This window comes from Somniosus microcephalus, chromosome 6, assembly GCF_052327205.1.
Source record: "Somniosus microcephalus isolate GS21.2 chromosome 6, FLI_Smic_1.0, whole genome shotgun sequence".
In the NCBI taxonomy this organism is placed as follows: domain Eukaryota; kingdom Metazoa; phylum Chordata; class Chondrichthyes; order Squaliformes; family Somniosidae; genus Somniosus; species Somniosus microcephalus.
Genome location: NC_140992.1, coordinates 117986427 through 118012848, shown reverse-complemented (window position 1 = coordinate 118012848; position 26422 = coordinate 117986427). Strand labels below are relative to the sequence as shown.

Genomic DNA, 26422 nt, shown 5'->3' with positions numbered 1-26422 from the left:
TTTTATATTCAGTGCCCCTATGTATAAAACCCAGGATCCCATTTTCCCTTTTTACAGCCTTTTATACCTGATTGGCTTGATTTGGTTTGATGAGTGATGATCACACGGGCAAGTGATATGGTGATGCTGTGACACAAATGATAGTCTCTTATCACATATTTAAATGGCATGAGGGAATACTTTGTCCCCTTTGTTTCAAAGGGGTGAGGTGCCTTCAGCAGGGGTGGATGCGTATATAAACCTCCAGTCAGGCCTCCGAAATGAGGATTTCGCAACAAAGTGGAAAAACCAAGGAAAGACCCAACTCATTGTTCTGGATTCAGCATCAACTTGCTGTGGCACTGTGGAGCTGAAGATATTCGCACGGAACCTGGCTCCAGTCTATTGGTCCTACTCCCCTCCTGTGCTCAGTAGCCAGTCAGCTGCAGTCTCCAGCTCACCGCCTCCTTCTGCCAGTTGATGACCGGCATGACAAGCAAACACACGACCACTTGACTTGCAGAAAAACATGCAAGTTATCTTCGAACTTACTCTATAAAAATACAAATGGCTTTGACAAATTAACCCATTCCTGACTTTGGAACAATAATCTTCAGCTTGGGATCACAGATAGTGTCTCTCTAAGGAGCCTGTCTAATTTACTGGTTAACAATGTATAACTGGATTTGTCTGAATAAGTAACCATTAATAAGAATGTTTTTTTCAATTCCGGTTATTTATTGACAAGGACTGCAGCTGATTCTTTTTCTTGGAGATCTGACCAGCTCCATTTCCTCTTTATATTTCTCTTCAAGTGAACAGAGCTTGTGGGACCTGGGGGACAGAGCAGATTTGAAAGTTTTTTAAATTTGTGCATGTGTTGGAATTCGAAGGGTCAAGGTGTGCTGGTCAGTGCTCGGGGGGCCGTAGACCTTTCTTTTCCTTTGCAAACAAAAAAAAAAGCCTCCAGAAAATAATCAAAGGCCCAATTGTATGGGTGATTGCTGAGTGTGCTGCTGTGGAAAATTTTTAACAATGCCAGGGGTCGTACTTCGAAGTGCTCTCCTGGCCCAGCTGACAAGCTGTGGTCTCCTGGCGCAGGCCGAACGAGGCTCTGTTCCCCTGGCGCAGTTGGGCTCCCAGTGCAGGTCCTTTAGCCGCAGCATGTCAGCTCACGCTGAACTCACGGTGCCTCCACCCCACACCCTCCTACAACCTCTCATTGTCCCCAAGAAACTGCTGCTGGGACCGGGCCCCTCTAATATCTCCTCACGGGTCCAGGAGGCAGGGGGCAAGCAGGTGATTGGCCACATGCACACCGAGATGTTTCAGGTAAGCCCCTTTATTTCTACTTTTCTGTATTTCTCCACTTTCCTTTACAAGGGGTATTTTGCCCTTGAAAGCAATAAAAAGTTTGCGACGTTTCAGAGAATGTGATAAAATGCTATAGAAATGTAGAACTTTGTAAATAGTAGGGTAAATGGGCAGTTATTTGCAGGAAACGGCAATGGTGCAACGGGTTGAGTCGTTTAAAAAAAATATATGAGTACATTGAAACAAAACAGCAGAGGTTTGCGTTGCCACTGATAGGGCCGTAGACATTTTCTCCGGTGATCGACGGAAACCTTTTGCAATCAGGATATTTGGAAGATGTCGAAGTTGTCCATTGACTCCTCGAAGGGGTAGAAATTTGTCTTGGGCGGACCGCAAAACAGGCAGTGTCGGATGGACCGCCTGTTATACACCCTGCCCAATATTCCGTTCCATTGCAGTCAATGGAATTGGATAACAGACAGGGTGTATAACAGGAAGCCCATCCCTTGCGCAACTGCCCAAGACAAATTTTTACCCCAATAACTGTTTTAATCCTCATCCACTTATTTCTCCATCACCATCTCTTCACTGAATTACACATCTGTTCCCTGCCTCTTAATGCGGTTGGGGGGGGGGGGGGCGGGATTTTAACATAACCTGTCAGGAAACTGACAGGCTCAGATGCAACGCTGGTTTTACACTCCGCCCGAATTTACTCTCCATTGGAGTCAGTGGAGACCAATGTTCCCTCTAAGCTGCGCGTAATGGGAAAGATCCCGCGCAGACTGCTCACCGACTTCTCCATTGTAAATACCGCGCATGCACGGAAATTTAAAGGACTGCACACTAAAAGAAACAGGCCACGCAGAACGAAGCACAGCTTACAGGGAACATTGGTGGAGACTAATATTAGGTGGGGTGTAACACTGGCATTCCTCCCGATCCTGTGGGTTTCCTGCCTGGCGAATTAAGTTAAAATTACCCCCCCACCCAGCCCATTGTTTCAGTTGAAGGGAGAAATCTCTGCTGCAGATGTTCTGTTGAAAGGTCCCACTCAAAATGATAGCCTGTCTTTTCTCTTTCAGATGCTAGCTGACCCTCTGTGTATTTCTATTGTTTTCTGTTTTGATTTCAGAGTTCCAGCAAGCACAGTCGTCCTTATTGTTTTAACCTTAGGGTGTTTTCAAGCTGAAATCCTAAATTCATAAGATCACATGATAGGTTTAGATGAGGAAATTTCTTCAGCCCCTTTTGAACTGATCTTTCCAGAATACCCACCATATTGTCTGTCTCCCTGTTTAAGTCTCTGGCTGTTTCTTAAATGACTCCAGTGTCCTGACCACACAACCGGCTGCCTGGTATCAATTCCAGCTGTTGATCACTCTCTGGGTAAAGAGATACTTCCTGACATCCGTCCTAAACTTGCCCTCCACAACCCTGAATAAGCTTTGACTTTGCACACTGCAGTTTTTGTTAATGTTAAAACTGCTTTCTTGTTGCAAACCCCAACCTTTATAAACCGACCAACAAACACACACTAGAATAACCTACCTTTCAGTAGCAGGATAAAAGGTTGTTTTTATCTAGTACAGTGAGGACGGTTTGAAAATGTACGGGTAAATATTCCGATTGCATGCTCCTTGCATGGAACTTTGCCCACCGTATTGGGAAATTGCATGCCCACAGCCATGATTTTCTTGTCAAAGGCTCTCATGGAAAGAAGGTCATCCTCGCCCAGTACTCTGGCCTTTTGATTGGATTCCGTTCAGGAGCAAGAGGTGCTCTTTCTCTGCAGCATGGCAAAAAAGGGCTCTAACCTTGACTGGTTTTGTTCAACACCAAGATTTCCAAACAAAGCTGAGATTTATTTAGAGTTCCCACTCTTCCATCAGCTTTTCCAGTCACCTTTGTCACCTATTTGCCCCATTGTAGCTTGACTTGATAGCCAAGCCATGAATGTGATCACCCAGTTTGAGATTAAGCCCCATGTAGATTCAACACTACAAGAGGATTGACAGAGTAGTTTGAACTGAGATTCACAGAGCCTGAAGGTTGATGCAGTAGTTTGTACTGCGGTGGTACAGGGCCTGTAGGTTCCTTGCTGCTTTGCACAACCTGATTGCACAGCAGTTTAAACTGTCTTGTTATCAGAACTTGTGTTCAGTGAAACAAACAATGAAACAGACAGGGCTATCCCATAAATAAGAATCCTTTGAAGTTGGAATGTCTTTGTGGGTGTTTGTTGCCTTAATCTTCTGCTATTGCTACATTTGCTAGAAAATTCATAGGTTGCAGAGTAACAATTTAAGTAATTTTTCTTTTTTTGGACTCCAGAGGAATCAAGGGATATGGGGATCGGGCAGGAAAGTGGAGTTGAGGTAGAAGATCAGCCATGATCTTATTGAATGGTGGAGCAGGCTCGAGGGGCCGTAAGGCCGACTCCTGCTCCTAATCCTTATGCTCTTATGTTCTTATGACTGCAGAAACAGATTTAATCTGGCAGGTTATTTTCTTTAATGGTTCTCTAGTGTCTGTGTGGTGTAGTGTAAAGTGCACTAAATTTTGGTTCCTACCCAACTGCATAGGGCTCAATTTAGTCTTGCTCATGGAGAGAGCACACTGAGAAATCACAGGCACACGCCCCATGATTTTCAGTGGATGGAAAATCATGGAGTGCACACCATGTGATTTCTCAATATGCATTGCTGGCAAGCGAAGCTCTGTCCCGGGAGCGTGATCCCATACAGTCAGCATTTACATCTGCTCTACCTGCTGTACACCCATCTGCTGCTTTTATATTGGTGCTTGTGATCTTCAGAGAGTGACGTCTGCACACTGACTCACTGCTGAAAATGGCTCCCTCATCCCAGTGGTAGAAGCATAAACCCACCAAACAGAAACAGGCACCAACAGGCACCTCAGAAAAATCTTCCTGCACCTCAACAGACTCTGATTTAACTCTTTATCCTGTTCAGTAGCACAGAGCAGGGATTGGGAAAACATTGTATTGCAGCCCAACAGGAATATAGGATCATTCACAAAACTGGGAATGTATAAATTTGTAACAATAAAGTCAGATGAGGTACAAGAAAAAGAGAAAAATGTTGGACATACACAGCAGGTCGATTATCATATGTAAAGAGAATGAATGCAGGTTAATATTCCAACAAAGGAGGGGGCATTTTCTGATATAGATGCAGTCACCACCCAAATGGTTAGAAAAGGTTTTTCTACTGACATGAATGGAACTGTGCTGTTTATACCCATTTTTCAAAGATCAGGCCATTAGTATAATGCGTTTTCTTTTAGCTGTAGATGTAGACAGGTAAGAGAACGCTAGTAGCTAGAGCAGAAAATTGTATAGAAGTGAAATATAAACTTGCAGAATGGGCATAGAATTGTCAAATGAATTTCAACACAGATAAGTGCGAGGTATTACATTTTGGTAAGAAAAATGAGGTCACATATTACTTGGAAAATAAGAATCTAAATAGGGTAGGGGAGCAAAGGGATCTGGAATACAAATACACAAATCACTAAAAGTAGCGACGCAGGTTTATAAGGTCATAAAAAAAAAGCAAACCAAGCACTAGGGTTTATTTCTAGAGGGATAGAATTGAAAAATAGAGAAGTTATGCTAAACTTGTATTGAACCTTGGTTAGACAACACTTGGAGTACTGCCTACAGTTCTAGTCATCATATTATAAAAAGGATATAGAGGCACTGGAGAGGGTGCAAAAAAGATTTACAAGGATGATACCAGAAATGCGAGGTTATACCTATCAGGAAAGGCTAAACAGACTGGGTCACTTTTCTCTTAAGAGAAGGCTGAGGGGTGACCTAATAGAGATCTTTAAAATTATGAAAGGTTTTGATAGAGTAGATACAGAAAGAGTGTTTCCACTTGTGGAGAAGAGCATAAGTAGAGGCCATCAATATAAGATAGTCACCAAGAAATCAAATAGGGAATTCAGAAGAAACTTCTTTACCCAGAGAGTGGTGAGAATGTGGAACTCGCTACCACAGGGAGTGGTTGAAGCGAATAGTATAGATGCATTTAAGGGGAGGCTAGATAAGCGTATGAGGGAGAAGGGAATAGAGGGTTATGCTGATATGAGGAAGATGAGGAGAGATGGGAGGAGGCTCGGGTGGAGCATAAATGCCGGCATGGACAGGTTGGGCTGAATGGCCTGTTTCTGTGCTGTATATTCTATGTAATAAAGGGATAGGGATAGAAATACACATAAGTTACAACACGGAAACAGGCCATTTGGCCCAACTAGTCTGTGCTGGCGTTTACCCTCTGTGCGAACGAATAATGGTAATCACAATATCAGCCACATTCCCATATCCCTTTATTCCCTTTTCCTTCGTCCATTTATCCAATCTAATATTGAATGTTGACACAGTTTCTTTCTCAACCACTAACTTTGGAAGTGAATTCCACAGCCTTGCAACTCTCTGTGTGGAGAAGTTTCTCCTGCTCTAAGTCTCATTACATGTAATCTTGTATCCATGGCCCCTCATTCTAGGAATGTCAGAACTTCTCTTTTCTCTTTCCAAGGGCATTTGTCAGAATTTTTTACTTTTTCAGATTTTCAACATTACCAGTTTTCTTTTTACCTTAAATACAGTTTAAAAAAAAAAATCAGCCATGATTAGCTTCCGAAGCTCTGGTGCTCCTATTGAGTGTGTCACCATTTCCTTCTCTTGGTGCAGATTATGGATGAGATCAAGGCTGGGATACAGTATGCCTTTCAAACCACAAACAACTTGACTCTGGCAATCAGTGGCTCTGGGCACGCAGCTATGGAAGCAGCCTTAGTTAATGTGGTGGAGCCAGGAGATGTGGTGCTGATCGGAATTCATGGCGTGTGGGGTGAAAGGGCAGCGGATATCGCTGAGAGAATTGGTACGAATTCTATGTCTTCCTTCCGTGATAAACTCTGTATATTGTGTGCATCAGACCTTAAGTTTTCTCCCCCATTTAAAAAAAAACTCATTTATGTATCAGTGCAACTGGACATTTTCTGAACAGGCCATTGACAGGGGATGGATTTGATATATCGAGAATATTAGTACTGTATATAATTATAAATGTATCCTTTCCTTCTTTCTGGGACCAAGCACCATCCCCGGATGTAAGGGCTGATGTGAGGTCTCCGCCAGTGTCAAAAATCAGCCACAAGGAGGAGCAGACAGGTTTTCCACACGAAAGGCTACTAGTTAAACTCAAAGCTGTGGCGATTCAGAGTAAAACTAGAGAATGAGTAAGAAATTGGCTGAAGGGTAAAAAGCAACAGGCACTGGTTAGAGAAGTCATGTCAAAGTGAGGTGGAAGTATTGAGCACAGTGTCAAGACCACTACTGCATCTAACTTGCATCAATGACTTGCATGCAGAAACTCAATGCAAATAGGTCAAATTTGCAAATGGTACTAAACTGGGAGGGGCAGTGGAATCAGAGGAGGCAGCTCAGAAATTGTAGAATGAGTTGGACAAACTATGTAAGCGGGCAGACGAAATTTAATGCAGACCAGTGTGATTATTGCAGAGGAAGGAAAAATGGGCAACACACGTTTTCCATGAATAATGTTGAAATAACCAAGGATGAATTTGAAAGCGACCTGGGAGTCTTAGTAAACTTTTAATGCTCAACATGCCCAACCAATGCAGAGCAGCAATCAACAAAGCCAATAGAATGTTAAATTCTATAGTCAAAACAGCAGATTACAAGTCAGGAAGTTGCGATCGAACGGTACACTGCTCTGGTCAGACTGCACCTTGAGTACTGTGTCCAGTTCTGGTTGCTAAGAAACAAGGAAGATATTTAAGCACCAGAGACAGTGCAGAGAAGAGCTACAAAGCTGACCCCCCAGTGTCAGAGGTTTAAATTTTGAGGAAGGACCGGAGGAACATGGGCTTTTAAGCCTGGAGAGGGAGACATCTCAGAGGTGATCTTTTTGAGGTAAATGGTATGGAAAAGGTTCATCTGGAATCTACTTTAAATTAAATTGCGGGGGTAGGACGAGGGAATACAGATTTCAAACTCGTAAATGATCATTTTAGGACTAATCTCAGGAGGTTCTTTTTCACACAGAGTGATCAGGAAGCTGGGCTTGTGTTAGAAGGAAGTATGCAAAAAAAATGCAGAGGTATTCTGTATAAAAAAAGTTAGCATTCGACAAAAATGGTGCAGATAGAGATATTTATTTTTATAGTGCTGGGTTGAGCAATAGTGAAGGTCCAAGAACTGGCCTGGTAGGTAGCAGACACAGGTGGCTTCGAATCAGAAGACTAGGAATGTGAGGGGAATGAGGGGGTTGGAATTGGGGTGTAGACTGAGAGGAAGAGCGAGATTGGGGCTGCTGCTGGAGTTGGTAAAGAGTGAGGGAAGCAAGGGGGTGGGCTGCAGATTCAGTCCTGGCGCTACAGTGAGGAAGACTTACTCGTGGCTTGGAATTATTAATATTACAGTTACTGAAATGGAAAAGGTGTAAGGATGAAAGCAAAAGCATTTAAACACTCACTCACTTTTCCTCCTGCTTTTTTCCTTGGTTGACTGTACCCAGAAGTAAGCTGATTTGGCCCAGGAGTTTCTTGTTCCTGATCAGCAATCATCACTAAGTCGCACTTAGGCTCCTATACCATCCCTCAAAGTATTCCTTAGGTTGGAAAATCTTGTACTTTGAAGGTGACCATAGCCGTCTAGGCCCTAAGCTCTGGAATTCCCCCACCCCAAACCTCTCCACTTCTCTACCTCTGTCTCCTCCTTTAAGATGCTCCTTAAAACCTACCTCTTGACCACCTGTCCTAATATCTCCTTATGTGGCTCAGTGTCAGATTTTGTTTGTTAACGCTCCTGGAAATCCTGAGGTTTCTGTTAACTTGACAGCTGCCAGTGCATTGTGTTATGATAGATAGCTCTAGAAGGGTCGACACTACAGTGACGCTTTCCTTTCACTTTGTATTTAAGGCGGTGATGTCAGGAGATTTGTAAAACCTCCAGGGGAAAATTTCACCTTGCAAGAAATCGAGCAGGTTTGTGCCTGTGTCTGCCTGCGTGTGTGTACGAGTGTATTTGTGTGTATGTGTGTACATGTGTCTGTGCCTCTTCTCCCTCCTATGCAAGAAAAGGTGGGAATTTGGCGACAGTCACGTAGACACAATGGGGCCGATTTTCCTGGAGCTGTCAGGCGGGGTTTCAGGCATGTGGGGGGAGGGGGAAAAATCGCAAAAACAGGGTGTCGCGACCCCCCCCCCCGCCTGATTCCCCGCTCCGTCCAACTTTCACCCCGGCGTTTCAATCCGACCCAAATCAGTCCCACCCGCAGCAGCCGGGACTGGTCATCGGGAGCCTAATCACCAATAATTGGCATCTATAATGCCATTTTAAGGGGCCCTTGCTATTTTCAGCCTTTTCCCACGCTAAACACGACTGGTGGGAACCCCACTGATGAAACCTGGCGTGAACAATATCGGCTTGCTTACTATCACCTGCAGGTCAATCAGGAAAGAAGAGATTTAATCAGACAACATTTGTAGGTTGCAGGACCTTGTTGTTTCAGGCTTGGGGCAACTTGTTCCAGGCTTAGGCACAGCTGTGGAAGGTTGGAGCCTCACACACTTCTCCAATGTGAGCTCCTAGGAAGCACCTCTCGGCACCCTCACTCTGTTAAGTCTGTGTGTTATATTGAGAATTACTACACAGACCACAAGAGTAAAATTTAACAGGTCTTTACTAGTCGAAGGTCAGGGCGGAACTGCCCAATAGATCATTACACAGCACTTATATACCGGTGTGGTCACCACCGGTATTACAGTATACAGCAGCCAAGATATAGTGCAACCCTTAAAATAGTTCTCTTAAAGGTGGAACGGTTACATACACTACAATCCTCCCTTTTTAGCTTAACAGTATATATTCCCCATTAAACATAACATCATAACATACATACACAACTTCATGTAAAAACAGTTTACAGATTCAGTCTCTCTGGAGGCTTCCTGACTCGGTCCGGATAACGCCTCGGTGGTGTAGTAGTTTTCGGTGGTGTAGTAGGTTCTTTTGGCAAGGTCGATTCGGCTTGAATGCCAGTGTCGGGTTCATCTGATTCCAGTATTACCGGATCGGAGGTAGATACTATGGGTATCTCTGCTTCATCATTAGGCGTATAAAGTTGTGGAGTAGGTTGGCCCTTTTCGGATGACTCTATGATCTGGTCAACATGACGCTTTATTATGCTTTCACCAATGTCCACGGTATACATCAGCGGTCCTAGTCGTGTACAAATAGTTCCCGGCTGCCATTTCTCGGTACGGTAGTCCCGGGCCAAAACTTGTTGACCTATCTGGAAGGTTCTAGTTGGCCTTTCATTCATGCCTTGAAATTGCCGGTTCTCTACGTCCCTTCTGATGTTTGGCTTGATCAAATCCAGCCGGCATCTTAGTCTTCTATTGAAAAACATCATGGCGGGAGTTTGGTTTGTGACCGCATGTGTTGCATTCCTGTACGCCAACAAGAAGTTATCTTCCTTATGTTGTAGATTTATGTCTTCATTACCCATGGCCTTTATGGCCTTCTTGAAGGTCTGGACAAACCTTTCAGCTAATCCATTGGTGGCGGGATGGTATGGGGCGGACGTGTAGTGTTTAACCCCATTGTTTTTTTAAGAACTTCCTGAATTCTTCGGACACAAATTGCGGTCCATTATCAGAACAGATCTGTTCCGGCAGCCCATTCCTGGCAAATATGGTCCTTAATACTGTGATGGGTTTTTTCATGGTGGTGGAGGACATCTTTATTACCTCCGGCCACTTGGAGTGTGCATCCACCGCGATTAAGAACATTGAGTCCATAAATGGACCAGCAAAGTCGATATGTACCCTTTGCCATGGAGATGAGGGCCACTCCCATGGATGTAGAGGAGCTTGTGGTGGGGCGTTTTGGACCTTCTGGCATCCTAGACAGCTCTTGGTCATTTCTTCGATGTCTCCATCGATACCTGGCCACCACACAAACGCTCTGGCTAGGTTCTTCATTTTCACTCCACCCAGATGCCCCTCGTGAAGCTCCTTTAGCACTTTATGCTGGAGTTTGGGTGGAATCACCACTCTGGATCCACACATCAAAGTTCCTCAGCACACTGACAGCTGTTCTCTTCTTTGCGAAAATGCTGGCAACAGTGGTTCGCCATGTGCTGGCCATCCCTTCACCGTTAAATCGTAGACTCGTGAGAGAGTCGGGTCATTTCTTGTTTCCTTTTCGATTGTAGAATTTGTTACTGGTAGACATTCCACTATGGTTGAGTGGAACATCTCCACTGGGTCCACTGTAGGCGCCTCTTCTACCGTTGGCAACGGTAGGCGCGATAAACCGTCAGCATTCCCATGCTGTTTTGATCCTTTGTATTCTATGTCATATTGGTGTGCCCCTAGGAAAAGGGACCACCTCTGTAGCCTTTGCGCTGTCATAATGGAAATGCCCTTTTTAGGGTTGAATATGGATACCAACGGCTGGTGGTCTGTCAACAGTGTAAACTTCTTGCCCTGCAGGTAATGATTGAATTTCTTTACTCCCCACACAAGGCTGAGAGCCTCCCTATCTATCTGAGCATAGTTGCGCTCAGCGGAGGTCAATGATCTGGATGCAAATGCGACTGGCCTTTCCGAGCCATTTGGCAACTTGTGTGAGAGTACTGCTCCAATACCATAAGGGGAAGCATCACAAGCTAGACGAATAGGTAGCGTTGGGTTGAAGTGAGCCAACACTTCCTCTGAGGTGATCAATGCCTTGCTTTTGCGAAAGGCCTTCTTACAGTCCTCGCTCCACTTCCATGGTACTTCTTTCTGCAACAGAGCATTCAGCGGGTGCAGCACCATGGATAGATTTGGCAGAAACTTATGGTAATAGTTAATCAACCCTAGGAACGACCTCAACTGGGATACATTTTCCGGAGCGGGGGCCTTCACAACAGCTTTGATCTTGTCAGGTGACTTGTGCAGCCCCTCCTGGTCAATGACATGACCACAGTATGAGATCCGTTTCTGAAAGAACTCACATTTCTGGCGATTAACTCGAAGGCCATATTCCTTCAACCTGGTGAGCACCAGTTTCAAATTTGCGAGGTGTTCCTCCTCGTCCTCTCCTGTAATCAGGATATCGTCCAAGTAACACTGAGTGCTTGGAATTCCCTGTAAGACCTACTCCATGGCCCTCTGCCAAATTGCTGGAGCCGAAGCCACTCCAAAAACCAGTCTATTATATCGATACAAGCCTCTGTGCGTGTTGATTGTGAGATACTGGCGCGACTCTTCCTCAACTTCCATCTGTAAGTACGCTTGCGCCAGGTCTATCTTGGTGAAGTGTTTCCCGCCAGACAATGAAGCAAAGATATCCTCAATCCGCGGAAGCGGATATTGCACCGTGTGAAGCACCGGATTAACTGTGATCTTGAAGTCTCCACAGATGTGGACCTTCCCCGGTTCCCCTGGCTTGTTACTCGATGAACGCTTCATGACGGGAACAATGGGTGTGGCCCACTCACTCCAGTCCACCTTAGACAGCACTCCTGAACGTTCAAGCCCTTCCAGTTCAGCTTCCACAGCAGGTCGTATCGCATAAGGTACATTGCATGTTCTGCAATCTTGATTTTTGCCTTAATTCCTCTCAGTGTTCCCAGTCCCTGTTGGAACACCTCTTTAGCCTCATCCAATATTCTGGACAATCGTTCAGGTTTGACATCTTTCTTTCCGGAATCTACCGTTATTGCGTTTAGGGAGTGCCAGTCCATATTTATTTTCCTGATCCACTCCCGTCCCAGAAGTGGTGGACCTCCCTCAGGTAGTGCATATAAGCCCATTCCTTGGTGTTCTTTGCCCTTGTGTATCACCTTGACTTTTATCTTTCCGATGGGGTATACTTTTTGCCCCGTGTATGTCTGCAATACTATCTCCGTATCCCGTAGGGGAATATGTTTGAATAACTTTTTGTAATCTTGCTTATTCATGACCGTCAACGCCGATCCGGTGTCCAATTCCATCTTCACTTGGACTTCTGCAATCTGCAGTGTGACCCAGATAGTTTGTCGGTCAGCTTCCTTACTCACATTGTGAATTCTCAGACTACCCAGTTCCTTGCTGTTGGAGTCTGAATCCGAATTCTGTTCATCCGAACTCTTCTCAGCCACCTTATGTACCTTTCTGCACTTTTTCTGCGGTGACTTTTTGTTGCTGGTCTTCTTTCCTGACCGGCATACTTTAGCTATGTGACCAAGCTTGCCACATTTTCTACATTCCTGGTTTTTAAACCAGCATTGGTTCTGGTCGTGTGTCGTCTTACCACAATGATAACATTTCGTTGTACCCAAAGCCATTTGATCTACGCTGAGTACCGCTGCCTTCAGCTGCATTTCCGCAGTGCCTCTCGCTGCGGCTTCGTGCGATGCTGCAATAGTGACAGCCTTATCAAGTGTAAGATCATTCTCTTCAAGCAGCCGCTTTTGTGTTCCTTCTTTCGACAATCCGCACACGAATTTGTCTCTCAGTGCCTCTGTCAGACTTTCCCCAAACTGACAGTATTTCGCTAGCTTACGCAGTTCAATTAAGTACTCCGCGTTGCTTTCCTCTTTCAGTTGCGTTCTCGCATAAAATTTAAATCGTTCCGCTAACATCAGCGGTGTGGGGTTCAAATGATCCTTCAGGACAGCAACAATATTAGCGAAAGTCTGATCCGCCGGTTTAGCTGGTGATAGAAGATGCTTCAATAGCCCGTATGTCTTTGCACCCATTGAGTTTAGTAAGGTTAGTGCTTTATCTTCATTTGATATTTTATTTGCCTTACAATATATCTCTATGCATTCTACATACGTGGCCCAATCTTCAACATCGGGATCGAAATCATTGATGTTACCACGCTTAGGCATCCTCGCAATCTTCTTGAGAAAACACAAAGAAATTTTTCTTTAACTTTTTTTTTCAAAATGGCGGTTTCCCGTGCTTGTTTTCTTCCCCGCCCACGAAAATGGCGGCTTCCCGCGTTTGCCTTTCTCCCCCGCTGGCTGTAATGGCGATTGCCATATTGCTGCGTTCGCCCTCCCCAGCGGTTCTCGAATCGTGCCTCCCAGCCCCTCTTGCAGTCCGGTCCTTTCCCCCCGGCTGCGGCTGAGTTCTCCGCGTTTTAAATTTTTTTTTTTTTTTAATTTTCTCCCGCGCAAGCGGTTCTCGAATCGTGCCTCCCAGCCTCTCTTGCAGGCCGGTCCTTTCCCCCCCCGGCTGCGGCTGAGTTCTCCGCGGTTTTTTATTTTTTATTTTCTCCCGCGCCTTTCGCTGTCCCGGTCGCTGCGCCTCGCGGCCTCGGTAGCTGCCCGGCCTTTTTCACCGGTCGCGGTTGAGCTTGCTCTCGACGCTGTTGCGTCTCCCAGCCCGCTTGCAGCCCGGTCTCTCACACCGGCTGCATTTGTATTCACCGCGGCTTCCGTGCCTTACGCTGCCCCCAGTCTCAACGCCTCTGGCCCCGACTTCTGACCGGCTCTTTTCCCCGGCCGTGGTCGAGTTCTCCGCCCTTATATCCTCCGATCTTCTCTCCCCTATTTCACAGCCAACGTGGCTGACTTGCTACTCGTCGCTGATCGGCTTACCCACCACCGTGATAGAAGGGATGATCACTGCCTGTTGCTGATGGAAGGCTTCGTGTCAGAATTCTTCCTTTGCTCTGTAGACCCGAGTCTTCTCTCAGCAGAATGATGAGGGCGGATGCCTCCTCTCGATGCCCGTTAAACTGCCTTGGATGTATCTCTGCCGCAGGGTAAGATCTACTCGTCGCCACTGTTAAGTCTGTGTGTTATATTGAGAATTACTACACAGACCACAAGAGTAAACTTTAACAGGTCTTTACTAGTCGAAGGTCAGGGCGGAACTGCCCAATAGATCATTACACAGCACTTATATACCGGTGTGGTCACCACCGGTATTACAGTATACAGCAGCCAAGATAAAGTAGTGCAACCCTTAAAATAGTTCTCTTAAAGGTGGAACGGTTACATACACTACACACTCAGCGCTTCCTCAACGGAGGCATCTACCAGAAGTATGGGAGGCCTTTTTTCCCTTCCCTTCATGCCATTAGAGGATCTCCAGCAGCAGAGGAGTCAGCAGCAGAACCAGGAAGAGCAGCATCAGCAGCAGGAGCGCCAGGCTGCTGCTCACTCACCTGAAGCTGCACAGGCCAGAAGGGGCCAGCGCTTGGATGTGGCTTGAGAGCACCTTGCTGCACATCAGGGGGCCATGGGGACCCCTATCTGCACTGGCAGTCCTACTCAGAAGGACTTCCATGAAGGTCTGGTTTCTCTGTTCAATAGATGCCCATCGCTCCTCAAGAGATGTCATTCTATTATGAACACTCGCCATGCTTTCCATACCCTGGCAACTTATCTCCTCCATGGTGATGCGTTCATGCGCCAATGACTACGCAAAGGCTCAGCTCATCTTCGCTATGGACTCCTCCATTCGCTCCACACTCGCAGCGACCCTGGAGACAAAACTTGCCAGAGACTCCTGCATCTGTGCATGGAGATCCATCACCTCTTCTCTTGCGGATGGACCCAGAGGCAGAGGGTCGACATGCAGCTGAGCTGAGCTGGCAGAGTCCTGCGCCCTCCGACGAGGACTCTCCACTGCTGTCCCTGTCTCCACAATCTGCTGATGCTCACTTGTGAGCTGTGAAACACCAGATGACAACACTACTCTATGTCCTGAAGGTCCCCCCGAGGTGTGAGTGTCTGCGCCGGTGCTGGGTGCGCTTACTTCTGCTGACGTTGCGCCCTCAGAGGTTGGAGCTTCCTCTGAGGAGTCTGGCTGCACAGCCTCTTCCTCCTCCACAGTGGGGACGGGGGCTCTGGATGGTACTGTGGGGGAGTAAAGGAAGGAGTTAGAGATGTAATGCCAAGGTTCTTCTGGTGACTCCCAGCGAGTTGACATCTGCTGACACCTGCATCCATGCAGCCTTGGTCTCAGTGGGAGGCCTCTTCCTCCCTGACCTAGGGAAGAGGACCTCCCTGTGGGCCCTAACCCCATCCAATAATGCCTGCAGTGAAGCCTCGTCAAATTTGGGGGCAGCTCGGGGTCTGGTACTGGCCACAGCAGCTGCAGGCTCCTCTGCCATCCTGTATGGATCGTTTGGAAGCCTTCAGAGGATGCAGTGCTTGCTGTGGACCTTGAAAGCACCACGAATGATGACATCATACTTTCTGACTGGAAATAGTCAATTAGCAAGGGTTCCCACACGCTGGAAATGAATTGGCCAATTGAGGGAAAATTGCATCGATGTGGCAGACCCATTTAGTGTCCTCTTTTTTTTTTAAACCCCAAAAAAAACCCTTAAACAAATAAACCCTTTAAATAAACCCGATAAATCAAATTAAAATTTGGCCCCTTAAATTGATTACGCACTCCAGTCCCCGCAAATTTAGTGTGGGAACCCCGACATTCGGGGAATTCGACAATTCCCCGCACCTGCGGGAAAATCGACCCCAATGGTTCAGACAGGCTGTTTAATTTCAATCCCCTAAATCACAGAGATTGTTGTTTGTAACCTTGTTTGGAATAAACTGAAACTCGATCAGTTTACTGACTGGCTGAAACGCCAGTGTAGTGGGGTAGGATAGACATGCTGCAACGCCACCGGTTGACCCAGCCCAAAGGAGGCTCCTCACCGTACATTATGGCCTTAAGTTAGAATCTCTGGCTCATTAAAGCACTTGTATTGTGGTGCAGTTAGCCAGGAAGCAGCCCCTCCCCCAGGGATTCAATAATGGTGGGCACATGTAAGGGTTTGTAACTGAGGACTGGCTGCTCAGATGTTAGACAAGCACAGCGGTTGAGTCTACCTGAACTGACCTGTATAACGGCGAGCCCATTACCGCTCAATTCAAACACGAAGTAAAGGAAAATGGGATGATCTTTCACGCTTCTCCACAGTAGGGCTGAGGTGACCCATCTCGTCACCCCCAAACACTGATCCACGTGTGGGTTAATGCAAATCATCGAAGCACTGAGACACGCCAGAGTGTCCTCGTGGAACCATTCTTCGACTTTCTCCTTCAAGGTCCTCCTGCAGGTAACAAGATTTGTGGCTGAGTTCAGCTCTGCTACGGGGGAGGCACTGAGCCCGCCCCCTCTTTACCTCCCAGGCTTCACTAATGTTGTAAGCCTGGTTGGTCAGCTGCCCACTCGGTAAGGGAATGACACGAAACCCATTGATGGGAGAGTGACTATAATACATTCCTCTAGCAGAATGAGAAAAGGCTTTGTGACGTTAGTGAGATCGGCGATCGATGGGTAGAAATGAGGCTGAGAAGGAAAGCAGCCCATTTGCCCGCTGAGCAGAAACTCTCTGATCCTGACTCAAGGTGACCAGTTCTACACACATGGGTGCACTTTGCATGAAGCATGTTCAACAGCACCAGGTGGAAAGGGGGCACAGGCAACAGCAATGGCGATGAGTGGTTCTGAAAGTTGGTTGTTGTACTGGTCGGCGTTGCTTTCGCCGTGTGCAGGTGCCGTGTAAAAGATTTGCTTTGCTTCGCAGGCTCTGGTACAGCACAAGCCCATTCTGTTTTTCATCACACACGGGGAATCCTCCTCGGGCGTGGTTCAGCAGATGGATGGGATGGGACCGCTCTGTCAGGAGTGAGTATACGCCAATCACTCAGCGCAGGCTCAACAATGTCATAGGAGATCTTTAATCTTCAACTTTTTTACCCCCTAGTTTTCCTGCTTTTGATTTAAAAAGCTACAAGACTGCTGGTATTTACTGATAAAGAAATCCCAACTGCTTTCGTCTTGTTCCTGTAGTAACAGCTCCTTGTGTCCCCTTTCCAAAGCTTTCTCCCAGTCAGTGTGACTCCTCATCTCCACCCCTCTTCTACATTGATGTTCCTAAAGCTTTTAGCTCACCTTTCTCTTCTCCTCTAACTCTAATCTCGATAAAGACCCTCCCCCATTGCTCCATTATCTTCTACATTATGACAGAGCAGTTTTATCCTATTGTATCTGTTCAATCCTTCACTGTCTGGATTCCGATCAGACCTCTGCTCCTATTGTCCACAATATGTGTGCCTCCAAACTGAACCCTGTCCCGTGCCATCTCTTCAGATTCTGCTACTCCCATTCCCCCTTCCATTCTCATTGGAAGTTTGCTTCCGTTCATCCGATCCCTTTGACTTTTTAACGACTCCCCCTCCCCGTTAGCCATCCCTACTTTCTAAAGTTGTGGAAGCCGCTGTTAGCTCTCCACCTTGAACCTTCTGGCCTAACCTGTAATTCTCAGGAAGGTTTTTAACATGCCAGTGCCATACATACCTCTAGAGCAATCTTGTCATTGTTTTGGGATTTGTTGCCATTATATTGTTCAAGGTTAGCTAATTTATCCTCAAAACTATGCTTTAGTTGATGGCTCATCTTCTACTTGTTCATTAATTCAGGGGTTCCAAAGAGCTTGCTGTTCTTTCCTCCACTCCATTTCTTCTGTTGATCAAGGGACTGTTCTTCTCATCATCCACCATCAGCCACACATTTCCCAATGATCCCACTCTATCTTCATCAGTGTATAGGATCTTCACTCCTTTTGCAGTATAGTGATTGCATCACAATGCTTTGATCTCCACATCCTTCAATGGGGAAATGAAAACTTGTTTATTGCAGTTCTTCAAAGACACAGTTACTTCTTGTCTTTCCCAAGTCCAACCAACAGCTTCCACCTCTTACCTTTGATGGCTCCACCCTTCGTCCATCTCTTGGCATTCTTCATCTCATTATCTCCTCTGATCTAAAATTGAATTCCAACAACTGCCCCATTGCAAAAGCTGCCTCTGAGAAACTTGCTTTGAGTTTGAGTGGTGTCAATTGGAAGGGTGGATTTTACAGCATATGGTGTGCCACACCAAGATTGTGAATTTGTAAAATCTACACTCTAGTTCCTGGGTCTACAGCACAACAGATGATGGTAGTTCATCACAGATTGACAATGAATTGGCAATCTCGCCTTGGAGGAACCACAAGTAGGTGTGGAAAGTGGAACTGTCACATTGGTGCAGGTGGGGTTATGGCATATATTTGGAGCAGTGAAGAGGGAGCTTTACTCTGTATTTAGCCTGTGCCGTGCCTGACCTGGGAATTTTTGTTTGCAAAGTATGAGGCTTTTCCTTTCATCCAATCCATGCCATACGTGGCCTGACCAGTCACTACCACTGATGCCTTTCTACTTTGATGAGCACAAAAATATCACTAAAATCAATTTAAAAAGGAGAAAAATTAAGACTCTGTGCAATAATGAAACATCATCATCTCCTTTAGTGATCTGATGTAATAGGCTGACCAATATAGGCAAAGCAAACTAAATTGGAAAGTTGACTATTGAAATATAAGGTAGATTTTCAAAGTGTTTGTCCATTGAAATGGACGGCATTTCCAATATGTGCTTGTGGCGAATGAAGAATATCACTGTGGGCAAAGACTCGGAAAATCTACCCTATAGTGGAAACTCATGAATCTAATTATCAAAATTAAGCTTTATCACTAGTTGATTGCTCAATTTTATATCCATCTTGGAGGTTCGATGCCCAACACATTTATCATGACCTCTGATCCTAGACCCACATAAGAGTCATCCACATAGTGTGGGACTGGGGTTACGTGTAGATCAGACTGGGTAGGGATCTTAGTGAACAAGTTGGGCTTGGACAACAATCCAGTCACTTCCATGTCCAATACCAGCCCACAAATGACTGGAATTATTGAATTTGCTATGGTGGGATTTAAACTCTCAACCTCTGGATTGTTAGTCCAGTATCATAACCACTAGGCTACCATACTCAATATGTGTGGGAAGTAACACTGTCGATACAACAGTGAATAATTCATCGTGCTCAATATTGAAATCAGGGATGGAGAATAGAGGAATGTCACAAAAAGAAAATACCATTCAGCCCATTCTGCTATTTTGAGGTATTTTCTGGAGTGCCACCTCTTCATTCATGTCCCCCTTTCCCTGTTTAATCAGGAATCTGTTCATTTTTGAATGTTACAAATGAATAATATTCACAGATCCACTGAATGTTGGAGAAGGTCTATTACTGTATCGATTGACTGATCCTGTGGTGCTTAAGCACCTCCCTCCTACCCATCTCTAATGTTGTTCCACTTCTTTCCAGGCATAGCTGTTTGCTGCTGGTTGACTCTGTTGCCTCTCTGGGAGGGGCCCCTCTCTATATGGATAAGCAGGGTATGTATTAGACCTAAAATTCTCAACAAGAGTAGGCCATCCAACCCTTCTGCCTCCCTTTATCATTGAATTCCTGTTTTGAGACCATGGGGTAGAAATTGAACCTCGTTGCATATCATTGATTTCAGACGGGATTGATTAGCCATTTCCTCCCTCTGGAGCATTTCAAAATGTTTGCACCTTTTTCTCTTTGGACTTTCCCGAGCCTCAGTCTCCACCATCGGAGTGGTAATGTGCCGCTCTGATTTTCCTGCTGGCTGTTGGGATGGGCGCCTCTGTTGCATCCATACACGTGGAACACCCCCCGCGCCCCCATTATATAAATGACCATGCCCCCACGATTTGGAACAGGGTCTACGAGGATGGCTGCAGGCAGACAGGAATCCTGCTCCACCACACTTTTGCCAGTGAAGCAGAATTTCGGGCCTTTAACCTTTTTTAACGTGGGTTTAAGGTCATTTTCTTTCCCTGAATTCCTTCCACTGCCTCAGAAATGTTTCTTAAACTTGATAACCACAAGTGCTTTGTAACACCAGTCAGTATCGCCAGTAGCTGGAACATTGCAGAATGGTGCTCCAATGTTTAAGCAAAGGCAGCTCAGTAGCCCATAGGGGGAATTCCATAATCTCGCACTCCCAGTGAGGAGCTGCACTCTTAAGGGAGTGTCGGTTACAGATGCAGCTGCAAAATTGTAGACTTGATTCCCCGACCTGTAATGACCCATTGTGGAACCACTTTTTGCTTAAGAACTTTAAAGCCATTCCACAGTGTCCCATTTTAACCACAGAATATATTTTAATTAGATATCTGTTTCATAGCTCCACTTGTACACCCAATATTTTATTTGCATTTGCAATTACTAGTCTACTGCATGATACGGTCACATACTAGGTCAGCAAACTTATTCAAGTGTACAAAGTCCGAAGGTTAACACTCCCCACATCTCGCCACTCCACCCCAATAAATTACTTGTGACTGCCAAGGCCAATTCCAAGGGCAACAAAGCTTTGTTGGCATTGCACGTAGTCTTGAGTGTCTAGTCCGCTGTGCCAGACTGATGTGACCATCTTTCTCCATTCAGGTATTGACATCCTTTACTCAGGATCCCAGAAAGTCCTCAACTGCCCTCCTGGAACTGCACCAATCTCCTTCAATGACAAAGCCTGGTGTGTAACTATTTTTTATTTTTCTCACCTACTCTGCTACTTTAGTGGTCGTAAGGATATCCAAGAAGTTGTATCCTGCCGCCCGTCAGTTATCCTGAACTACCACAGAACATGCATGCGCAACTGCAGACTGTTAACAGATTTGTCACCCCTTCCTGACTCTTGCTAAACCACAAGCCGCTGCCAAGAAATAATTATTTCTGAGGGCGCTCTTACATTTAATGTTCTTCTCTCCTTCCTTGTTTATTCCCTCCAGTTTTCTTCCTTTCTCTCCCAAAAGCGAGCATTCATCCCAGGTGCAGTTCCACAGGTTCTCAGTTCCCTCCCATACCTCGTCATGTGTGAGCCTACAACAACAATATTTATAAAACACCCATCACATAATCAAATGTCCCATGGCACTTCATAGAGGAGGAACCCACACTGAGCATTAAAAGAGAGGAGTGAGGACAGACGAAAGCATGGTTGAAAAAATATGTTTTGAGGAGGCTTTTAAAGGCAGAGAGAGAAGTAGTTGGATGGAGTGACTTAGGGACAAAGTTCCAGAAAGAAAGGCCAAGGCTGATGGAGAGGGAAAAGAAAACTAAAGTCCGAGGACCAAAAGGTGCAAACTGGAACGTAGGGCTGGAGCAAGCTGCAGAGGTATGACAGGGTGAGGCCTTGAAGGGATTTATGAATGAAGATCAAGATTTTGAATTGGGGAATATGGAGCCAAAGAAGGCCAGCAAAGAAAGAGGTGATGGGTGAGCAGCACTTGCTGCTACAGCAAAATTGTGGATTAGTTCGAATTTGTATAAGTCAGAGCTGAGGAGGGAATTGGGGAAATAGAGCCTGCAGGTAACGAAAGTGTGGATTTCGGTCTTAGTGGTGGAGGGGGAGGTAAGGGTGGAGGTCAGTCATGGAGATCAGCAATCTCAGTACAGACCAGCAATAGAACCCTAGGACATTCCTGGTCTGTCAATGCACTGACCCAGGGGACGAGCTACGGCAAAGGGTTATTTGAAATTATCTATAGTAACAGATTCAGGCAAGAGAAGACTTTCCAGCTGGTCCATCTCACCGATCCACAGCATTCCCTTGGTACATTTCTAATAACCTTGGATCCCATTTGTTGACAAGAACTTGTTTAGCTCCTTCTTGATTTCTTGTTCCACCACCCGCGCCGGTAATCTGTTACCACCCTTTTAGTAAAAAAGTTCCTCCTGCATTTCCTATTTTCATTTGTTGTCCTTATGACCTTGTGCTTAAATTCTGTAATGTGTCAGCCATGGCTCAATTGTTCGCTTTCTCACCTGAGTCAGAAGTTTGTGGGTTCAACTCTGAGTCCCACTCCAGAGACTTGAGCACATAATCCAGGCTGAGACAGTGCAGTACTGAGGGAGCGCTGTGCTGTCGGAGGTGCCATCTTTTGAATGAGACGTTAAACCGAGGCCCCATTTGCTCTCTCAGGTGGACGTAAAAAATCACATGGCACTATTTTGAAGAACAACAGGGTAGTTCTCCCTGGTGTCCTCTCCAATATTTATCCCTTAACCAACATCAATAAAACAGATTATCTGGTCATATTGCTGTTTGTGGGACCTTGCTGTGTGAAAATTGGCTGCTGCGTTTCCTACATTACAACACTGATTACACTACACTTCAAATGTACTTAAAGCACTTTTCGATTACCCGAGGTTGTGAAAGGCACTATATCAATGCAAGTTCTTTCTTTCTATTTTTTTTTATGGCAGAAAAGCTTACTTTGTCCAAGCAAACCTTACTTTTTAAAATTCATTCATGGGATGTTGGCATCACTGGCAAGGCCAGCATTTATTGCCCATCCCTAATTGCCCTTGAAAAGGTGGTTGTGAGCTGTCTTCTTGAACTGCTGCAGTCCATGTGGTGAAGGTACTCACACAGTGCTGTTAGGGCGTGAGTTCCAGGATTTTGACCCAGCGACGATGAAGGAATGGCGATCTATTTCCAAGTCAGGATGGTGTGTGACTTGGAGGGGAACTTGGAGATGGTGGTGTTCCCATTTGCCTGCTGCCCTTGTCCTTCTAAGGCGATAGAGGTCGTGGGTTTGGGAGGTGCTGTCGAAGACAAATCTAATTAGAATGATGTCCAGAAAGTGCAACATAAACCAGAAATGATCCAATTTCCAACACTTTGGGTTTGCATTTCATTCCTCCAACTTAATTCTGTATTTTTTTGAACTCGGATTGCATTCACGTCTTAAAGGTTGAGCAGATGGTTTAAAGCAGCAGGAATCCGCGGGATCTGTGACAACTCATAATGCCATCGTTGATTACCCAGCGTTATCCTCGCTGTGCGCAAACTCTTCCAGGTGTTTTGAGTCCCTGTTTGACTGAGTTTCAGTGAAACAATCTCCCACAGCAATTCAATGTTCTCAATAAATAACCTGAATCCAACAGTTTACTGAAACCCAATCAGAGGTTGAGGAAGATGGCAGGGAGTGAATGAAAACATTCCAGAATTACTTCAATTTCAATTTTTTATTTGTCACATAACCAAATACAAGTGAAATCCAGTCAGTGAAATGCTTTTTCCTTAACGAGCCGAGCGCACCAAGCAGCAAAGGACACTTAGCTGCTGGTACGCACGGAGCCCGCAAAGACGGCAGCCATCTTCATCGGCACCATCACAGCATTTATGTTTTTTCTTTCGTACTTAATCAGTCAGCCATCCCTCTCCACACCCTCCCTCGCCTCACCACCCTATCTGTACAAGACATATCTCAAGGGCTCGGCACCTCATGATCTGTGAGAATGTCCAGGAGCCTAATTCCAATCACCAGGATGTCCATCAAACTCATAAAACATGAAAACTACAGCTTTTTACAAATATTTTACATCAGTTTCTAAAAGTCAATTTTCAAATGTGGGGTTTGTGTTTTTTTAACAGCCAGAAAATATTTAATCGGAAGAAGAAGCCTACTTCGCTGTACCTCGACATGAGTTGGCTCTCAAACTTCTGGGGCTGTGATGGGAACCCAAGAAAGTAGGAGAGAGTTCCATTCTTTCATTGGAGAAAATGTTCAAGAGTTAGGGAATGACTAGTTGGGAGAGGGAAGGAGTGCCTGGATGGGAGAGGGATGGAGATCCTGGGAATGAGATGGATGGAGTGCCTGGGCGGGAGAGGGACGGAGATCCTGGGCGGGGGAAGGACGGAGATCCTGGGCGGGGGAGGGACGGAGATCCTGGGCAGGGGAGGGACGGAGTGCCTGGGCGGGGGAGGGACGGAGTGCCTGGGCGGGGGAGGGACGGAGTGCCTGGGCGGGGGAGGGACGGTGTGCCTGGGTGTCACTCACTCAGGGACCTCAGTAATGCATGGGTTTGTGTATCTTGAACAAGTACAGTTGTAATGCCAGGTGTGATGCCATCAACCAATGCTAATTTAGTAAATATTTGCACCATTAGTTTCAAATTAATATTTTAAAAGATCTTTTAGTGGCAATGACTCACAGTGGCTCCTTAAAGTATGAAGTCCAATCTAAACATATCCTCAGTCCCTGAAAGCGTGTGATTGAGACAGTCCAGTTGAACTTACTTTTCTAGCACTTCCTGTACTGTGAAAGTTCGGATCTATTTATCTTTCTTGAGGCGGTAGTATAACTGATTGGGAAAAATTACACAAAACAGATGGGGAAAATTCTTTCAATGAACTTTGCTGGAAAAGAAAATGATGAGAGCAGATTTCTTGGGCCCAATTGGGCAATGAGTTTCATGAGCTCCTGAACCGCATTGAACTGAAAATTTAACAATGTCGTTGCTTTTACAGATACCATCACACAAGCCCCATCACCTGCCTTTTTGCATTGAGAGAAGCACTTGCAATTCTCGCAGAAGAAGTGAGTATTATTTCGTTTATCAATGTTATTTTAGTGGAATGGATGTTTCTTTCATAATTTTCACCAATGCAAGCAAGAGCTAGTCCCAAGTCAGCACGAGTTAGACTCTGAATATACTAACTTATCAAGCAATCAGCAGCCCTCCCTCAGGACAACATCTAACTGACTGACTGCACCAGCCACCCTTCCTCTCCCCCTCTGTAAAGTCTGTGGGTTGTACAGTTAATAACGACACAGACTTCAGGAATAACAAACAAACAGGTCTTTACTATTCGAAGGTCAGGGCGAATCTGCCCAAGGATCATGCCACAACACTTATATACCGGTGTGGTCACCGTCGGTATTACAGTATACAGAAGCCAAACAAGTAGTGCCACACCTAAAGTAGTTCTCTTAAAGGTGAACGGTTACATACAATAGTTCTCTTAAAGGTAGACGGGTACATACACTACAATCCTCCCTTTTTAGCTTATTACATACAGAGTCCCCATTAAACATAACATATCTTCAACTTCATATAAAACAATTTACAGACATAGTCTCGGTGGGAAACAGTTCACAGGTTCAGTCTCTGCGGGAACAGTTCACAGATTCAGTCTCTGATCTTGACTCGGCCCGAACAACATCTCTTTGGTGTAGATGGTTCACATTGCTAGCGTGACTCCTCCATATCCTTTTCTTGACGTAACAGCTTGAACTTTCGTCCTGCTGAACCAGCAGTGCTGACTTTTACAACAACTGGGTTGCCTTGATATTTTCCTACTTCCCAACTGATTTAACTCCTTTCGTAGGGTCCACGCATGATCTGGTAGAAGTGATAATATTTGCGATAGTTATCATCTTCTGCTTCTTCTTTTTCTTTTCTGCTTTTTGGAGACTCTCGGGGCTCCCTTATCAGCTGCCAGCTGTAGCGCCACCAACTCTCTATGTTCCTTCGACTTTAAGTGCTTCATCCTGATTTCGGCACTTTGGGAGTTTTCATCACAAACTGGGCAGACCACATCCTCGTAATATTCAGTGTCACTCAACAGGTCATGGTAATATTCGGGTTCGTCCTGAGTTAGGCCAGCGAGAGGGCCTTCTACTTCCTCCTTACCCATCTGGACGTTAGCTGACTGTGGTTCCTTCCCTAGACATCTTTCTTGAAAAGACTTGTTCATGCATTCATCTTCATCCCGCTCTTCCTGGGTTTCCTGCAAATCCTTCACTAATGACCTCATTTGTGATTTCAATACTTCCCCTTCCCTCGGGGATTGATTGATCGGGCTATTCAATCCTTCTACTGGAGCAGCTGTTTCAACATTCTGTTGTTCACATAGACGCGATTCAGCGTACTTTTGGCATCCCAGTAAAGTCTGTTTTGCAACCTCAGCTATTTCCCAAACTTTTGAGAGCTCCGAACTCCTTCCCGTTGAAGATTGAAGCTCGTGTTCAGATTGTTCCCATTGCAGAGTCTTTTCCCTCAGCATATGAAGGAGTTGGCTGACCGTTAACTCTTCCACGGGAACACTGTGGATCAGAGTCTTCTCCATTTCATCCATCTTTTCCTCCAATGCTTCCACCTTCTGTTCCTCTTGTACTTTGGCTTTCAGCGCTCGGAAAAGTTGCGCCCTGATGCTCTCTAGCTCATGTTCAGGGACCATTCTTACAGTCTCTGTGTTTCTTACAGTTTCCTTTTCTTCCACTGAAAGGATTCCCAGTTGAATCTGTTCTTCAAGTTGTTGAACCTCGGACATTGCCGCCTCATATTTGTCTTGGGTTTCCTTCAATATTTTTATGAGTTCTTGGACATCTTGTCTTTCATGTTCTGCCATGTCTTTCACCTCTAAT

General features: G+C 45.5%; 1 protein-coding gene across 1 annotated transcript; it reads left to right on the top strand.

Annotated features, from left to right (window-relative positions):
• The first annotated feature begins 765 nt into the window (after positions 1–765).
• agxta (alanine--glyoxylate and serine--pyruvate aminotransferase a) lies at positions 766–24649 on the top strand. Its single transcript, XM_085991993.1, has 8 exons — positions 766–1311; positions 6014–6206; positions 8270–8334; positions 16880–16980; positions 19503–19573; positions 20655–20739; positions 23647–23742; positions 24523–24649. The coding sequence occupies exons 1-8, from the start codon at positions 1015–1017 to the stop codon at positions 24647–24649; spliced, it is 1035 nt and encodes a 344-aa protein (XP_085848119.1). The 5' UTR covers positions 766–1014.
• Positions 24650–26422: the final 1773 nt, after the last annotated feature.

Excerpts from the sequence above, each read along its gene's own strand:
- agxta (XM_085991993.1), top strand. The coding sequence starts at position 1,015 with ATGCCAGGGGTCGTACTTCGAAGTGCTCTCCTGGCCCAGCTGACAAGC. Across the intron at positions 1,312-6,013 it reads TGCACACCGAGATGTTTCAG|ATTATGGATGAGATCAAGGC; the intron begins GTAAGCCCCTTT and ends CTCTTGGTGCAG. Across the intron at positions 16,981-19,502 it reads ATGGGACCGCTCTGTCAGGA|GCATAGCTGTTTGCTGCTGG; the intron begins GTGAGTATACGC and ends ACTTCTTTCCAG.